A 14,741-nucleotide genomic window follows, 5' to 3' on the forward strand; every position below is an offset into this window, starting at 1 on the left:
TTATTTCCTTTTCATTTTCCCTTTATTTTTCTTTGCAAAAGGCTGGGCAAAAAAAATAAATAAAGATGTTGTGATTTGGTTACTTAAAGTCTCTTTAATTTGTCTTCTTTCTTTTTAGCACTCGTTTTTCGTTTGCACAGCACACTAAAGCAACGAGTGGTCAAATGATACACACTGTCCCTTTGATATAAGTGCAGCCCACGGAATTTAGAGATACATCTATTACCGAGTGATTTATGATCACATTCATTTTTGATATAGATATATTTTTAAAAGATATATGAGGACAGTTGAGTTTTTTTGAAAGTTTTCTTGCGGGAAACCATACTGGGCCCCACCTCGCCCAGACCCTAGCTCCGGCGGCCTTCGAGTCAATGGAGTTTAAGACCCCTGCTATACAACTTCTGAATAATGTTTAATAAAGACGTTAATATATAACATGTGGCCGTATCTCCGAATCACAGTCCACTTCTGGAGTCATGACATCACATCAAGAAGAGCCATGCATTTCTAGAGAGCTCACCTCTGCGTGATCCGAAGGGGTGCGGTCGGGATGCCGGGGCGGGCTGAGGGCTTCGCTGCACGTGAAAGGTACAGTAATCCCGTTTTGGGCGGGAATAACTGACAGGGCGCGTCACCCTGCCTTCCAAAATGTACATCGCATTCCCCAGTTGCCCTTAGAACTCCCTATGAAGGAAAATTCAGGCTCCGTCATGAGGGATATGATCGAATTAGTTGCCCTGGCTTTGGGTTTCGTGAGCTGGGTGATGGTTTACGCGTCTCTGCAGGACCAGTACTGGAAAGAGTCCACCACCGACGGCAGCGTCATCACCACCTCCACGGTTTATGAGAACCTGTGGATGTCCTGCGCCAGCGATTCCACGGGGGTCTACGACTGCAGGGATTTCCCTTCCATGTTTGCTTTACCGGGTAAGTTCCTGGAAAAGAGTTTGTTGACAGTCAGATTGCGCTCGCACGAGGAGATGATGATTCGGCTGAGTCAGCATTTGATTTCCACGCGAGCATCCCTCTCCATCGCCGCGACGTCCATTTCGATCGTAAGGAATAGAATGTGTTACGTCTATGATTTACTGGAATATTTGAGCGCACCATAAAACAAAACATTTGCATGAAACCGCTATACAATACAATAATATAATGCAGACTGAGGAGATCATTTCTTCCTCATGCCATGAGGCTCTGTAACTCCACCCGGGGGTGTAAAAGCCCACATTAAACGCCCACATTTGCATATCACCCTATTTTTATGACAGTGTGTATTTTCCGTTGCACTATTTAAATACTCTATATCAAGACGTTATATTGGGTATTTTTGTATACTATATCTTTATTTTATTATTTTATTTTTTAACACAAGGATACTGCTGGAAGTCTGAGTTTCCCTACGGGGATGAAGAAAGTATCTATCTATCTCTCGAATGCATATTCACCATAGGACAGCTTCTTCCCAAAAATTGTGAAAATCTTATTTGTAGTGAAAATGTTTTGTTGATGACCAACTGATCCAAATTTCTAACTGGGAAAATGTAGGCATCTTTTTATTATAACAGAAGAAAAAAAAAGACTACAGAGAGACAAAAATGGGATTGTAGAAAATATATATTAAAAACTATTCCTTGTTAAACTGGAATGGTTTAATATATGCCAAAGAAAAATTGTTGTTGTTATTTATTTATTCCGAATATGCATCACAAGCAGGGCAAGGCTTCATTTTCAAGAAACGAAAACATGGGAAAAAAGAAAAATGAGGAAGCTACATAAACCACAAAACAAATTAATACAAAAACAAAAGACATCTTGCGACAATATCCGGTTTATTTCTCTTTTTGTTGTTGCCAAATGAAACTAAAAATATGTGTACTATTGCACAAAACTGTGAGGACAAAAAATACAAATAAATAAATATGAATTATATTGGGGTATTTTCAATTGCTCCTGCTAAATGTAATTGCACTTATTTTTCATTGCATTATTGTAACAATGCACTATTCTTCATTGCATTGTTATAATTATATCTTAGGTATATGTTGTAATTATTCATTTTGTTATTTTGGTCTATTTATCCTAATAGTCTTTTATTCTTCAAAGTCTTTATATGGTTTGACCCAGGAGTGCCATGTCTAATCTCGATCTTACATAACGTTGATATCAATGACAATAAAAACAATTCTATTCTATAAAACAAAATTCACCTCAGTGAAGATTATATTTACACGTCTTGCTCTCTAAATTTGAAAGATTTTTCAGGTGATAAGATTTGAATTTACAATACAAAATAAAACACTTAATAAACAGTTCCTTTTTTTTACTATTATGATTCATGTATTGTCTATAATCTAACTGATTATTATCGGATTTTTGATATATTGGTTTTATATGTTATGTAATATAAAACACTTCCTGTTATTTTATTTTTTTAAATACATAGACTATTTTTGGACAATATAGCAGCTTCTAAAATCATTGAGATCGTAAAATGTTCCGTTTGATTTTAAATATGTCTTGCCACTGCATAGGATCTCTACGTTTCTAATTACGGAGTAATAAAACCCAAGATTATTTTTCCATCCGAATGCGTCATTTCGTTTTTGAAGATACAAAACTGAACAAAAGATTCGGAAAATGCTTTGGTTACAAGATTTTGAAGACTTTGAATTATATTAAAAATAGCTTTTTTATTTTGACAAATGTAATGAGACGCCTCTTGATTTTATTCATAAATATAAGGACGATAAAAAATATATATATACATATATATATAAATATATACACTAATATATATTATATTATATTGTGTATTAAAGAGAATTATTCTGTTTCTATCTGACTAACGGGTTCCGAAACATCTGCTTTGATTTTCGTGAAAATTTACACAGTTCTACTTTAGAACCCGCGAGTGACTTTAGATTTTGTTTTCGTTTCAAGGCAACACCAAAAAATACCAACAGAAATCGTTTGCTTTTGTGGGGTCTTTAACATCCTCTGGTGGCCAGGCTGGGTACTGCAGCTACGCTCCACTGACCACTCCAAGCAGCCAAATCCCATCATCTATCGGAGCCAGCACATTGATTGATAAAAATGTTTCTAATGCACACGTTTCAACCAACCACAGCCTGCAACTCCAGTCTTCTCTGCTTGTAGAGAATACATTTTACATAAAGGAGTGGTTACATTTATTTTACATACAATTTGTTTACATTTAGTTACATTTATAACAGGGTCAGGAACCATAATAGCAAAATATTTCGATTTTGTGAAAGGCAGACCACAAATTGAGAAAAAATTCATAAAAATCGCCAAACTCATCTCTTGACAAAAGCTATTTTTTCAGCGCATTTTACTTCTTTGTGTAACGTCAGATGATTTGATCAAATTTATGAAAGAATAATAATGCCATAGGCTGTGCCCCTTACCAACAAATACACCACTTTAAACTCATCTCCCTCCCACAGTTACTTAACATCATTGAGGCACATTTTGACCTTCTTTCTGTAAATAATGGTAGCCAAACAAGGTGCAAGCAGAGTTATTTTGTAAATATGTCCCCAAAAACTGCATACCAAAAGTTGAATGGATTTCTCTTTAGCGCAGTGGACACGTGTGAGCGAGAGAGCGTGCTGTGTTCCATAGCCCCCTACCGCTCACCTAATCCAATTTTTCTGTGTGCTTGGCTAGCAGTTGTGGGTAACTACAGTTTGTTGTGTGGGTTTTTATCAGAACAAGTCTCAACAGTGAACAGACATTATTTAACGAGCTTCCATGTAGAGGATGTCTTTGCGACGTACGGCCAAAACGTGGTCTGTTGGTGTGACACCTCGAATGTAAACTGTAGATAGAACTGCGATCTTAATATATTTTACTGAACGGCATACATTGGTTGAAGCAGTTTCAGCTAAGCAAGTACAAACCTGGCACTGAAGAGACCAGTATGGAATGCTACGGTAAAATTTGAGCTGTTGTATTTGATCACAGAGCCATATTTGGTTGCGAGCCATAGGTTCCCAACCCCTAATCCATAAATGACACCAAGCCCTTTAAGGACCGCTATCACGCTGATTTGGCCCTCAATTAAAACGAGTGACACCCCTGGTCCATTTTTTCATTTTGTTCTCCGATATGCCAACACGTGAGTACAAATTTCAATATCTTCTTTTCACGGGAGGGTGGGCACGTGCCAATTGACCCTCACCCCTCGCAACCGGTGACGTTTTGCCTACCGACCCCTCCCTGGCCCTCATACCCCCATCAGTACCGACTTAGATTTATTGACAGTGTTCAAAGCGGCTGTCAGAAGGTGACAAATAGCTCGGAGTCTATAGAAGTTACCACCTCCTTCCCCTTCAGTTGGGTAAACACGTGGACTTTTCAAAGAGATGTGACAATAATAGGAGAAATCATAAGTGCGCCGTTTGGGAATTAATCATTAATTGGGAGGTTCCCGTGGCATCCAAGCTGAAGGATTGCCGGGGGAACGGACTGATCACACCGGTTCAAGGAAAGCCACGAGGAGCTGGTTCGGTCTGACTGGAGAACTTTGAGATAGTTATGAGTCCTGTGGTGGAAGCCTTTGCCTTCTTTCTGGGCTTCCTGGGCTGGTTGATGGTTGGGGTGGCGCTGCCCAACCGTTACTGGAGAGTTTCTACCGTGGACGGCAACGTGATCACCACGTCGACCATCTACGAGAACCTCTGGATATCCTGCGCCACCGACTCCATCGGGATTCACAATTGCCGCGATTTCCCGTCTATGCTTGCGCTGAGTGGTACGTGCGCCGAACTCTATGATTTTAATGGGTTTAAAAACAACTGGGTGATTGTTTTTTTTTTTTGTATGTCATAAAATATATCTTTTATGTGTATATGGTTTTATTACAACACTAAGTAACGCACGGTGGTCAAGCTCAGGAATCGATACAATTAGAATTATAGCTTGTTTTTTTAAACAGTGTCTCATATGTCATTTCCTGACAAACATTTTATCAAAAAGTTTTTTTTTTGAAATGTTTTGTTCATAAAGACTTACATCTATTATACTATATAAACAGGGTTGGGTAGGGTTACTTTAACTGGACTTTCAATGACATTTGGATGACTCCAATACCAAATAGGCTCATAAAAGACAAAAGAAACCAAATAGGAATCAAATGATGACTCACAACACGTGGTAAGCTTTCTCTCCCGGCTTTGATCTCTTTGATCTCCGGCAAAACGAAAATCAAATGCCACAGAAACAAAATGAAAATAAATCCAAACATCATTTTTGCCGTTCCATGTGTTCCATTACTCCCCAAGCCTGCACAAAATGGAGTCATTTGATTCCTATTGAGTTTCTTTTGTCTTTTATGAGCATATTTGGTATTGGAGTCATCCAAAAGTCATTGAAAGTAATCCAGTTAAAGTAACCCTACCCAACCCTGTATATAAAGTTCTCGTTATTATTATAATATTGTTCATCTAGAGTATTATTATTATTATTCCCGCGACCCTACTGAGGATAAGCGGTGCAGATAATGGATGGATTATTAATATTATTATTATCAGTCCCTGACCTGATTTCACCCCCTGTTAGATCCTTCCTCCAACCTGTTAGTTTGTAGACCTAACGGGGTGGACATTTTTTAGCTAATCTAGTTGTAGCTCGTTAGTTTATCAACTTTTAACTAGCTAACTTTAAACCGATTAAAAAAAAAACATTAATAATTAAATGTAATTATTTTTTTATGTACTCAATAAACATTAAGCATATTTTGACGTTACATGGTAGACCTTTAAGAGTGCCTCATACTCGTATAAGACATTTAAAATAAAATAAAAATGTAAGGAGAATAAAAGTTAAAGCGTACCTCTTTTTCCACAGTTGAACTCCCACAAAAACTAAATGACGTCATTTCCTGTCAATGGCTTTTATGGAATTGTAGTCTTTTTGGGGAGCGATTGAGCGCGTTCCAACAGGATGGATAATTACTATTGGAACATGTAGAATTTGAACAAAATAGCAAGTAAAAATGTAAATATAAAACATTTAATGTCATAATGAAATTAAGTTGAGTGTAGTCTATAAATTTTTTTAAAGAAAATTTGATAATTTTATCTTCTACACCTCTTTAAGAAGTTGTCGAACACAATAAAATTGAGCACGTGTGTCACCAGAAAGATATCTAAAATACAAAATAGTATTTGAAATGGATTTTTTTAGGGTTTCCCAGTTAAAAAAACACGAAAACCACTTTTAATACAGATATTAAACCGTCTTGTTTTCATGAATGATACGACCCGTCATTCATAATTAATGAAAATTGAAATGATTCTTTCGTGTCTCCTTATGTTTATGACTTTGTTTTGCTACACTCAACTGCAAATTTAAAGTTTTATTTCATCAGTACAAAAAAGAATGAAACCCTTTACAACTCAGCTGCCCCTTTTAGAGTTAAAACATTCAAACATATCGTTTATAGCACCTGAAAAAATGGAGAAAATAAACCTGCAATACACTCATTCACTATAGAAACTTTAAGCAATAAATCATGCATTTTTATGGACCGCTATTGTTGCCAGTGAACGAGTTAAAGGGACAGTGTGAGATATTTGACCACTAAATGTCACTGTATTGTGTAGTACAACCCAAATGCTACCAAGCAGAAAGACGATTACAAACTAAGGAGGCTTAAAAGTGACCAAACTGCATCATTTTCTTCACATTTTTTGCCCATTTCTTTTGTGCGGTACCCTTAGCAGCAAGATGGCAGACAACCATGTCAGCTACCTCTAGGCGAGCCTCATGTTATGTGAAATACAAATTTCTCAATCCCCGAATATTGAAAGGAATGCATGTTCTCATGATAAGAAAAAATACATTGCCTGTTATTTAAATCTAACTATTTTGTTTTCCAATGAATGAAGAGTTTGGACCACTAGGAGGCAAAAAATAATACACATTTTTAATAAAAAGTGGTATTTTATCAATATAAAGAAATAAACCATTTCGGACTCACACTTCGTCCTTAGAGTTCATATAATTTATAGCACCTACAAAATGAAAAGGAAACCTGCAATTAGAACTCATTCACTGCCATAAATGAATGGCAGTGAATGAGTTAATCAAGAAAAAAACAATTATGTCATGGTTCAGCGCCTGCAGACCCTCCTTATCTCCAAGAGATGGCAGCATTACCTCATTTTCCAGTCACCTTCTTACTCTCCTGTCCAGGGGATCCCAATCAGCTTACTATAAATGCTCCAGCCTGCTATGCTACTCTGCTTCACTCTTATAGACCTTGACCACCAGCCATCTTCTTAATTAAAGGTACTCCCAAATCTTCTTTTCAAGCCCTTCGTCATCCCAAGACCACCTTCCCAAGTTTCTCTCCCGAGTATCCCCTCCTCGGCAGTCCCCTCTCCTTATCCCAAGACCTTTCTGTCCAACGATTTTCTTGAAGGTACTCTTTTCAAGATCTTCACCACCCCAAGACTCCCTCTCAAGTTTTCCCCTCCTCAGCAGTCCTCGTCCCTCTCCAAACGCCCCCTGATGGGTTTTGAGCACAATCCTGGTTTACACCTCGTGTCCTGCATTTGGGTCCGTTTGACATCCCGTGACAATTTAAATCAAGCAACTGAAATAAGAAACTTCTTTTGAGCTCATGTGGAAACGATCGCCTCGTATTTTGCTCATCCATTCAAAACTTTTTCATGTCCAGGGTACATCCAAGCGTCTCGAGCGCTGATGATCGCCTCCATCGTGTTCGGGACCTTCGGACTGGTGGGCACCCTGGTCGGGATGCAGTGCTCCAAAATCGGAGGGGAGAACATGATCCTGAAGGGGAGGATCGCGGCCGTCGGAGGAGTTTTCTTCCTCCTGCAGGGTGAGCTCGACGGCTCCTTATTATCAGATTTCAATTTGAAGAAATTAGCTCCAATATAGGTCAGATTGTACGATTTCAAAAGTGAGAAGGGTCAAAACAAACCTTGTTTTCCTCTGTCCTGCCCAACGTTGAATGGAAGTAGGTTAAGTGGTTTTGCGCAATCCCAATGACTCAAAAACAAACACAGGCTACGTTTTGAGGCTGAAAACAACTCCGCAGCGTATGTTCCTTGTCAATTTTTGAAGAAACGAGCACGATTTTGACATTCTTTGAGATTCACGAATGTTTAGAGAGCAAAAGCGTTATCTTAGAGTGGACAGCTAGGTCAAAAAGGGTTAGGGGTTTGCTCCTTGGCTCTCCTTATCAGAGCTCAGACTATTGTTGAAGAAGAACAAATAGTAAAGGCCACAGAGCTAACATATTTAGGGATGTTTGCCTCCTCCGGCACCCCCGATTCAAACAACAGTGACCGTTATCGAGTCCACTTCAAATGTTCTCGTTCCCCAGGCAGATAATTAACAGATCTGACAGAGAATGCTAAGCCACGCCTACCAAAGTTAGGGTATCCATGTATCACACGCGGAGCAAATAGGGCGGCTGAAACAACGTCTCTATTCCTGATAGCGTAGCCGTATCATTTCATTCTCTTTCTTAAAAGACAGTCAAAGGGTCTCAATTCTTATATACAGAGTTATATTCATGGCCCTGTGGTGAGGCAAGTAAAGTGGAGGGAGCGAGGGGACTGGGGATCCTCTCCTCTCTATCTCTACTCCCTAAGAGAAAGCAAGGCAAGGAGAGGGGGGGCGGGAGACCGAAAGGTCTCACAAACCCTAGTTATAGGGTCACTAAATGTGAGAGGATGTGGAAGTAAAGTGACCGAGTGGAAGAAAGAGGAGATCGTAAGCATGATGACTAAAAGGAAGGTTGGTTGGTGACAGGAATAAGTGGAGAGGTGTTGAAAAAGGATAGTGGGATGTTTAGAAGGGGATGGGCAGGGCACCTGTATGATGCGGCCGGGGTAAACCAGCGAAAGCTGTCGGGCCCTGCTGTTGAACAAAAGAGTGTGTCGTGTCACCCTGACCGGAGTGACTCCTACTGCAAATGTAAAGCAGGGTATTTACATTTTATTGATTTCCATTTCTAACAGACCTTCATGACTTGTAGATATGTATTTCTTGGCACATCTAATGCTATCAAAGAAGTTAACACTTCTTTAGGCTGTCTTTGCAGATAACTTAAAACTTTCATAACCTATGACAGAACAAACCCATTCCAAAAGTTTTGAAGGCGTGTCCATGTCTCTATTTTATGGTAAGATACCAAATGAACGTGGCAGGGAGTAGCTACTCGTCATGCTGTGAGGCTCATAAAGTGCTGTGTCTTAACCGACACAACAGCAGTGTTAAACTTCAATTTAATACACATACAACACTGACTAGAACAAATAACTTGGTTCCGGTTCCCATCAACCATCTTCACGTGGAGTTGAACGTGAGGGCGACAGCATGCCTTTATCCACTTCAAACACTTCTCCAAATAAGTTCTTAGCTGAAGAAAAGGGACGAACCTTACCTCTACTAACTTTCCGGATACCTCTGATTAACGTTACAAGTGCCTCAGACACACCGTGGAACCATTTTTGATATCAAACACTCGACTCCCGGAACAAAATCAATTTGTAAGTCAAGGTACCGCTGCAAAAGCGTGTGGATCACACGTGATTCAAAGATGGACGACCTAAATCAGCAGCCACTCATGTTCTGATAAGCTGTCGGATCTATTCATCAGCCTCCCTGATGCTCAGAAGTTTGAGTTGGGGGGTTTGGCTACCTAATGACTCAAAACCCTATCACTTACCGTGCACAGTATTACTAACGATTTTGATTGTTAAACTATTTTTAAAATAAAAAGGTCAAAAAATCTTGAAAATAATACTATCTATCTCGGTCATATCCTTCAAGAGGGTTGACCGACAGCAAGACAAAGACATACAATAACGAAGAAAATAAAATAAAAATAAAATAAATCACACACAAACATTGTTGGACCATGGCCAACCCAATTGCCCAAACACCCAAAGAAGTTAGGCACCTCGGCACCAAAGTCGGTCACGCTTTCGTCCCTCCAGATGAAACGGGACACCAGAAAGCGGGCGTGTCACTCGGGTCAGGGTGACACAACACACTCTTCTGTTCAACAGCAGGGCCCGACAGCTTTCGCTGGTTTACCCCTGCCGCATCATACGGGTGCCCTGCCGTTAAAATAATTCTAAAGGACTAAATAAGGAAAAATGTTAAGAATTATGAAAATGATAGACGCCATTTTAACATTTAAAATTAAATAACAATACATCAAATGAGTCAATTTTTACTCACCAAAATAAAATGATATGTTTTTGCAGTCCACAAAACAAATCAAAAGTTTACACATTGATAAAAATCCACTCGTATGTTATCAATTAACTGAACTTCATTTGTTAAACCCTGACGATAGTTTTGTGGCTAGATAATTTTGCCTGTTCCTTTTATTTTTGAATTCTTTTTCTTCATTTGTTTTTGAAAAAATATTGATATTTCTTTATTTTTAGAGGTAAATATATTTGAAGAAGGCAGCACGGCGGCGCATTGGTTAGCGCGTGTGCGGCACAGTTATGAGGTCATGGGATCGAACCTCCTGTGCGGAGTTTGCATGTTCTCCCCGTGCTTGCGTGGGTTTCCTCCGGGCACTCCGGTTTCCTCCCACATTCCAAAAACATGCATGTCAGGTTCATTGGCCGGTCCAAATTGTCCCTAGCTGTGAGTCTGTCCCTGTGTGCCCTGAGACCAGTTGAGGGTGTCCCCTGCCCACTGCCTGAAGATAGCTGGGATGGGCTCCAGCACCCCCGCGATCCTACTGAGGATAAGCGGTGCAGATAATGGATGGATGGATGTTTGAAGGAAAAATCCACAAAAAACAATTAATCTGCCAACTGAGCAAGAAAATTTTACTCTGAAACATTATGTTTCAGGCATCTTTCAGGTATATTTTGTTGTTTTTATTGAATTTAGGAAAGACTTTTGGCAGTCTGGAAGTTCTGAGGGAAAAAAATGGCGAGAAATACAAATATTAAAGATAAGTTGGTATTATTTGACCACTTCATGTTGCTGTGTTGTGTTAGGCAACCAAAATACGAGTACTACAAAGCACAAGGATAAATACAAACTACGTCGCCTCCAAGTGACCAAACTGCCTTATTTTTCGTAGCATTTGTTTTGCAGGTTTTTGTTTTTTCAGGTACCTGTAGCAGCAAGATAGTCAGATCTCTCTAGGTGAGGCTCTCTAGATGTGTTTATTTTCAAAATCAAAATGATTTTGTTTTATTGAATTCAGTTTTTTTTTACAACGACGAAGCACAAAATAATACACGCTTGCTTTTGAAAATATCATTCGGGTTTTTTTCTTACCTTACTGGAGATTTTGCGTTCCGAACCACTTCATATGCAAACGTCCCCCTAAGGCAGGGAAGTCAAAGTCAATTGCACAAGGGGCCAAAATTCAAAACACACTTAAGGTCGCGGGTCAACCAGGAGAAACATTTATTGAACACACTTAAACTGAATGTTTTTGGAACATAAATAGGAATAAAAACAGACAAGAATATTACATTTAAACCTTAAATCACTTATACAGTATTTATTATTTTGCTGTAAATAAAAATATCTTGTCAAATGATACAACTTAGAACTTAACTTAAACAACTTAACATTAAAAGAACGTTCAAATTCCTGTGCTCCTATGTCAATGTATATATTAAAAAACCCTTAAATATCCCAAAAGATTTTGCTCTCCTTAATATATCTCCTGTCAAAAGTAGTAATATGAAAATGCTACACAAATTATTTTGTAAAAAGGTCACAACATTCTGAGAACAGGGAGCCTGATGTGCTTACCTTTGGCGCAGACGGAGAAGGGCGAGAGATGGGAAAGAGTGCTTGCACTTTTTGCATAGCTCCACCCATCACTCACACTCACCCTATCAAATCACTTTAAGTTCTCTTCCGGTGTTTTGGCGCATTTACAATCTGTTCTGTGGATTCATCAAAAAGTATCTGAAAACTGAACACAGATTATAGAGTGAGCTTTTATATAAAGGATTCTTTAGCCTTGTACAGCCAAAAATAGTTTTTTGTGTGTGTGACACCTTGACTGTAAATCGTAGTGAAAACGTGCCCAATATATTTTATGCGAAGTACTGAATTGCAATTCAGCTGTGGTTTGGCTTTGCGTGTATCCGAATAGGATTATTGGCTCAAGTTTTGAACGAGATGGAGAAAATTTGCATGCAATTAATTTGTCTCTGAGCCATAGGTACTCATAGAAAGAGCCATATCTGGCTCGCGAGCCATAGGTTCCCCAACCCATGGTATATAGTGTAGGGCCATTAATAACAATAATGTCAAATGGTCTCGCGGGCCAGATATGATGACACGGCGGGCCGGACGTGGCCCGCGGGCCGGGAGTTTGACACATGTGCCCTAAGGTGTCCTTGCGACTTTCCAGGTCTGTGCACCATGATCGCCATATCTTGGTACGCCGCCAACATCACCCAGCAGTTCTTCGACGAGTTCTACCCCGGAACAAAGTGAGTCTTTGATGTCCGAGGACGAGCGAAGACACGGAAGGCCTTGATTTGATTTTGGCGCCGCAGGTACGAGATCGGAGAAGGTTTGTACATCGGCTGGTCCTCCGCCATCCTGGCCCTGTGCGGAGGCGCGTGTCTGGTGTGTTCCTGCACTTGTAAGGAGCCGGGAGAGAAAGCGTACGTATCCCAGCCCACCCTTGGCCTCTCTAAAGGACTGTTCTTCTCAAATACTTTGAAGAAAATAACGAAACGGAGCCGGGAACAGGAAATAAGGACCCATTCGCGTAGACGTACTCACAATTTATTGGAGGAGGATGAGAAGGGTGCTCAAACTCGATCCGGGAATCGATGGTCGCAGGAGTGGATTTGAAATCCAAACAAAAGAAAAGTTGTCCGAAACGGATCAGGCCAAAAACAAAACAGGATCAAACTCGGGCAGATTTACAGACTAGGTATTTCTCAGAATTAAACAGAACTTGCAGAAAAACTCACCGAAGTCTCACCAAAGTTTAACAGGTACGACAAACGCTCCAGCAAAGCACAGTTCAAAGGAGCGCGTTTAAGTACCCACAGAAGCAATCAGTGAATGCGCGTCAGCCGGTGTACATGGGCGGGGCCAACTGGGCGCCATGGCAACCGCGCAAGACATGACAAATGAGTATTTGAACACCCTGCTAATTTGCTATTTCTCCCACTAAGAAATCATGGAGGGTCTGAAATTTTCATCGTAGGTGCATGTCCACTGTGAGAGAGATAAACTAAAAAGAAAAATCCAAAAATCACAATGCATGATTTTTTAACGATGTATTTGTGTGATACAGCTGCAAATAAGTTTTTGAACACCTGAGAAAATGAATGTTAATATTTGGTACAGTATATATTTCTTTTTTTTCCTGGTATCTTTTGATCGCATTATATTAACATTTTGGGGGGCTTATTTAGTCGGTTGCATTATACACAACAATTTTCAATCACATTTTTGAGTGGAAGTACAATTTTGGGAACAAGATTGACGTGATATCATTGGAAATTATTTGAATGCAGCACAAACCTTTTCTTATTTTTCGTTTTTTTTTTTTAATTCCTTTAAAAAAAATCTCAATGTGCTTATCTTTTCCCAGCTGTTACTTTTTTTTTATTTTTTTTGTTCTCTATTTCCTTTTTCCTTGTATTTGTTTCTTTTTTTCTGGCTTTTCTTTCTGAATTTTTCCTGTTCTTTTTTTTCGCTTTATTTCTCCTTTTGTTTCTTTTTTTCCCAGCTCTTCACTACTTTTTCATTTTGGTATTTTTATTTTTTGTTCTATTTCCCCCCTTCCTTTCAGTCATTTTGTGCACAATTTAACATCATATTTGGTCGTGTAGGGATGAAAGAAGCAAAGACAACCTGAAGAGCCATTTGGGACTTGAAAGAGACGGTTCTTTTTAGTGAGCCAAGCTGAAGAAGCCGGTTCTCGAAAAACTACTGACTTTACTCAACTTTGTTCTACCTCGACTTAGAAATACCGCATTTAGAACACAGCGTCAGGGGAACCCGTGTATTTTGACCTTCAAGCACTGTAACTTTGACTTAATTGGCTTGTTAATGAGCAATTTGGAGCCCTGATTTTTGTGAGCTGGCTAGAATTTCTTGTGCGCGGAAAAGCTCTGGGTCGTGCGCAATTGCGCACACACGCAGCTTAGAGGGAACATTCCTTGTAGGTATTTATGTATGCAATTTTTTTGTATGTCCTTACATCTAACGTGGATTTCGCTCCCTTTTAGACCTTATCCGTACCAGCCGTCCTCCAGGGGGCGCGTGATCTCCACGACTTCACGATCGGCCCCCAGCAACTACGGAAGAAACGCATACGTTTGACATGATGTGTACTGTATATCGAATCCTTCGAAATCGAATTATTGTATTTTTGTACTTGCTTTGGACTCATTTGTACCGGGGTCTTTGTGCACCTTTTCTAAGATAAGCAATAGAACAGGAAAGTAGCAGAACAATATCTTAAGAGTGTGATAGATGTCTAGATCAGGAGTCCCCAAAGTTTTTCCTGTGAGGGCCACACAACCTTTCCCTTCTCTGATGAGGGGCCGGGGTCAGTTTGTAACAGAAAAAGTGTGATGATTGCAGGAGTGCCTAAATATAAAAAATTATTGTACATCTCACCTGCAAAATAGATGGTAAATGTCAGTCTCACACGACACCATTTACTTGTTGACATTAAGTGATTTATTGAACAAGTCTCATTAAAT

The 14,741-nt window shown here is 39.5% G+C and overlaps 1 protein-coding gene across 2 annotated transcripts; it reads left to right on the plus strand.

Annotated features, from left to right (window-relative positions):
• Positions 1-713: 713 nt before the first annotated feature.
• Positions 714-14,367, plus strand: LOC148348859 (claudin-15-like). Of its 2 annotated transcripts, none has more exons than XM_088320810.1 (5): positions 714-930; positions 7,715-7,879; positions 12,419-12,500; positions 12,567-12,677; positions 14,262-14,367. In XM_088320810.1, exons 1-5 carry the CDS (start codon positions 714-716, stop codon positions 14,353-14,355), a joined length of 669 nt encoding a protein of 222 aa, XP_088176936.1. In that variant the 3' UTR covers positions 14,356-14,367. The 2 variants fall into 2 exon arrangements, with proteins under 2 accessions (XP_088176936.1, XP_088176935.1); XM_088320809.1 differs by lacking the exon at positions 714-930 and adding an exon at positions 4,567-4,783.
• The last annotated feature ends 374 nt before the right edge of the window (positions 14,368-14,741 follow it).

This window comes from Urocampus carinirostris, chromosome 17, assembly GCF_059441175.1.
Source record: "Urocampus carinirostris isolate Australia breed hairy pipefish chromosome 17, RoL_Ucar_1.0, whole genome shotgun sequence".
Taxonomy (NCBI): Eukaryota; Metazoa; Chordata; class Actinopteri; order Syngnathiformes; family Syngnathidae; genus Urocampus; species Urocampus carinirostris.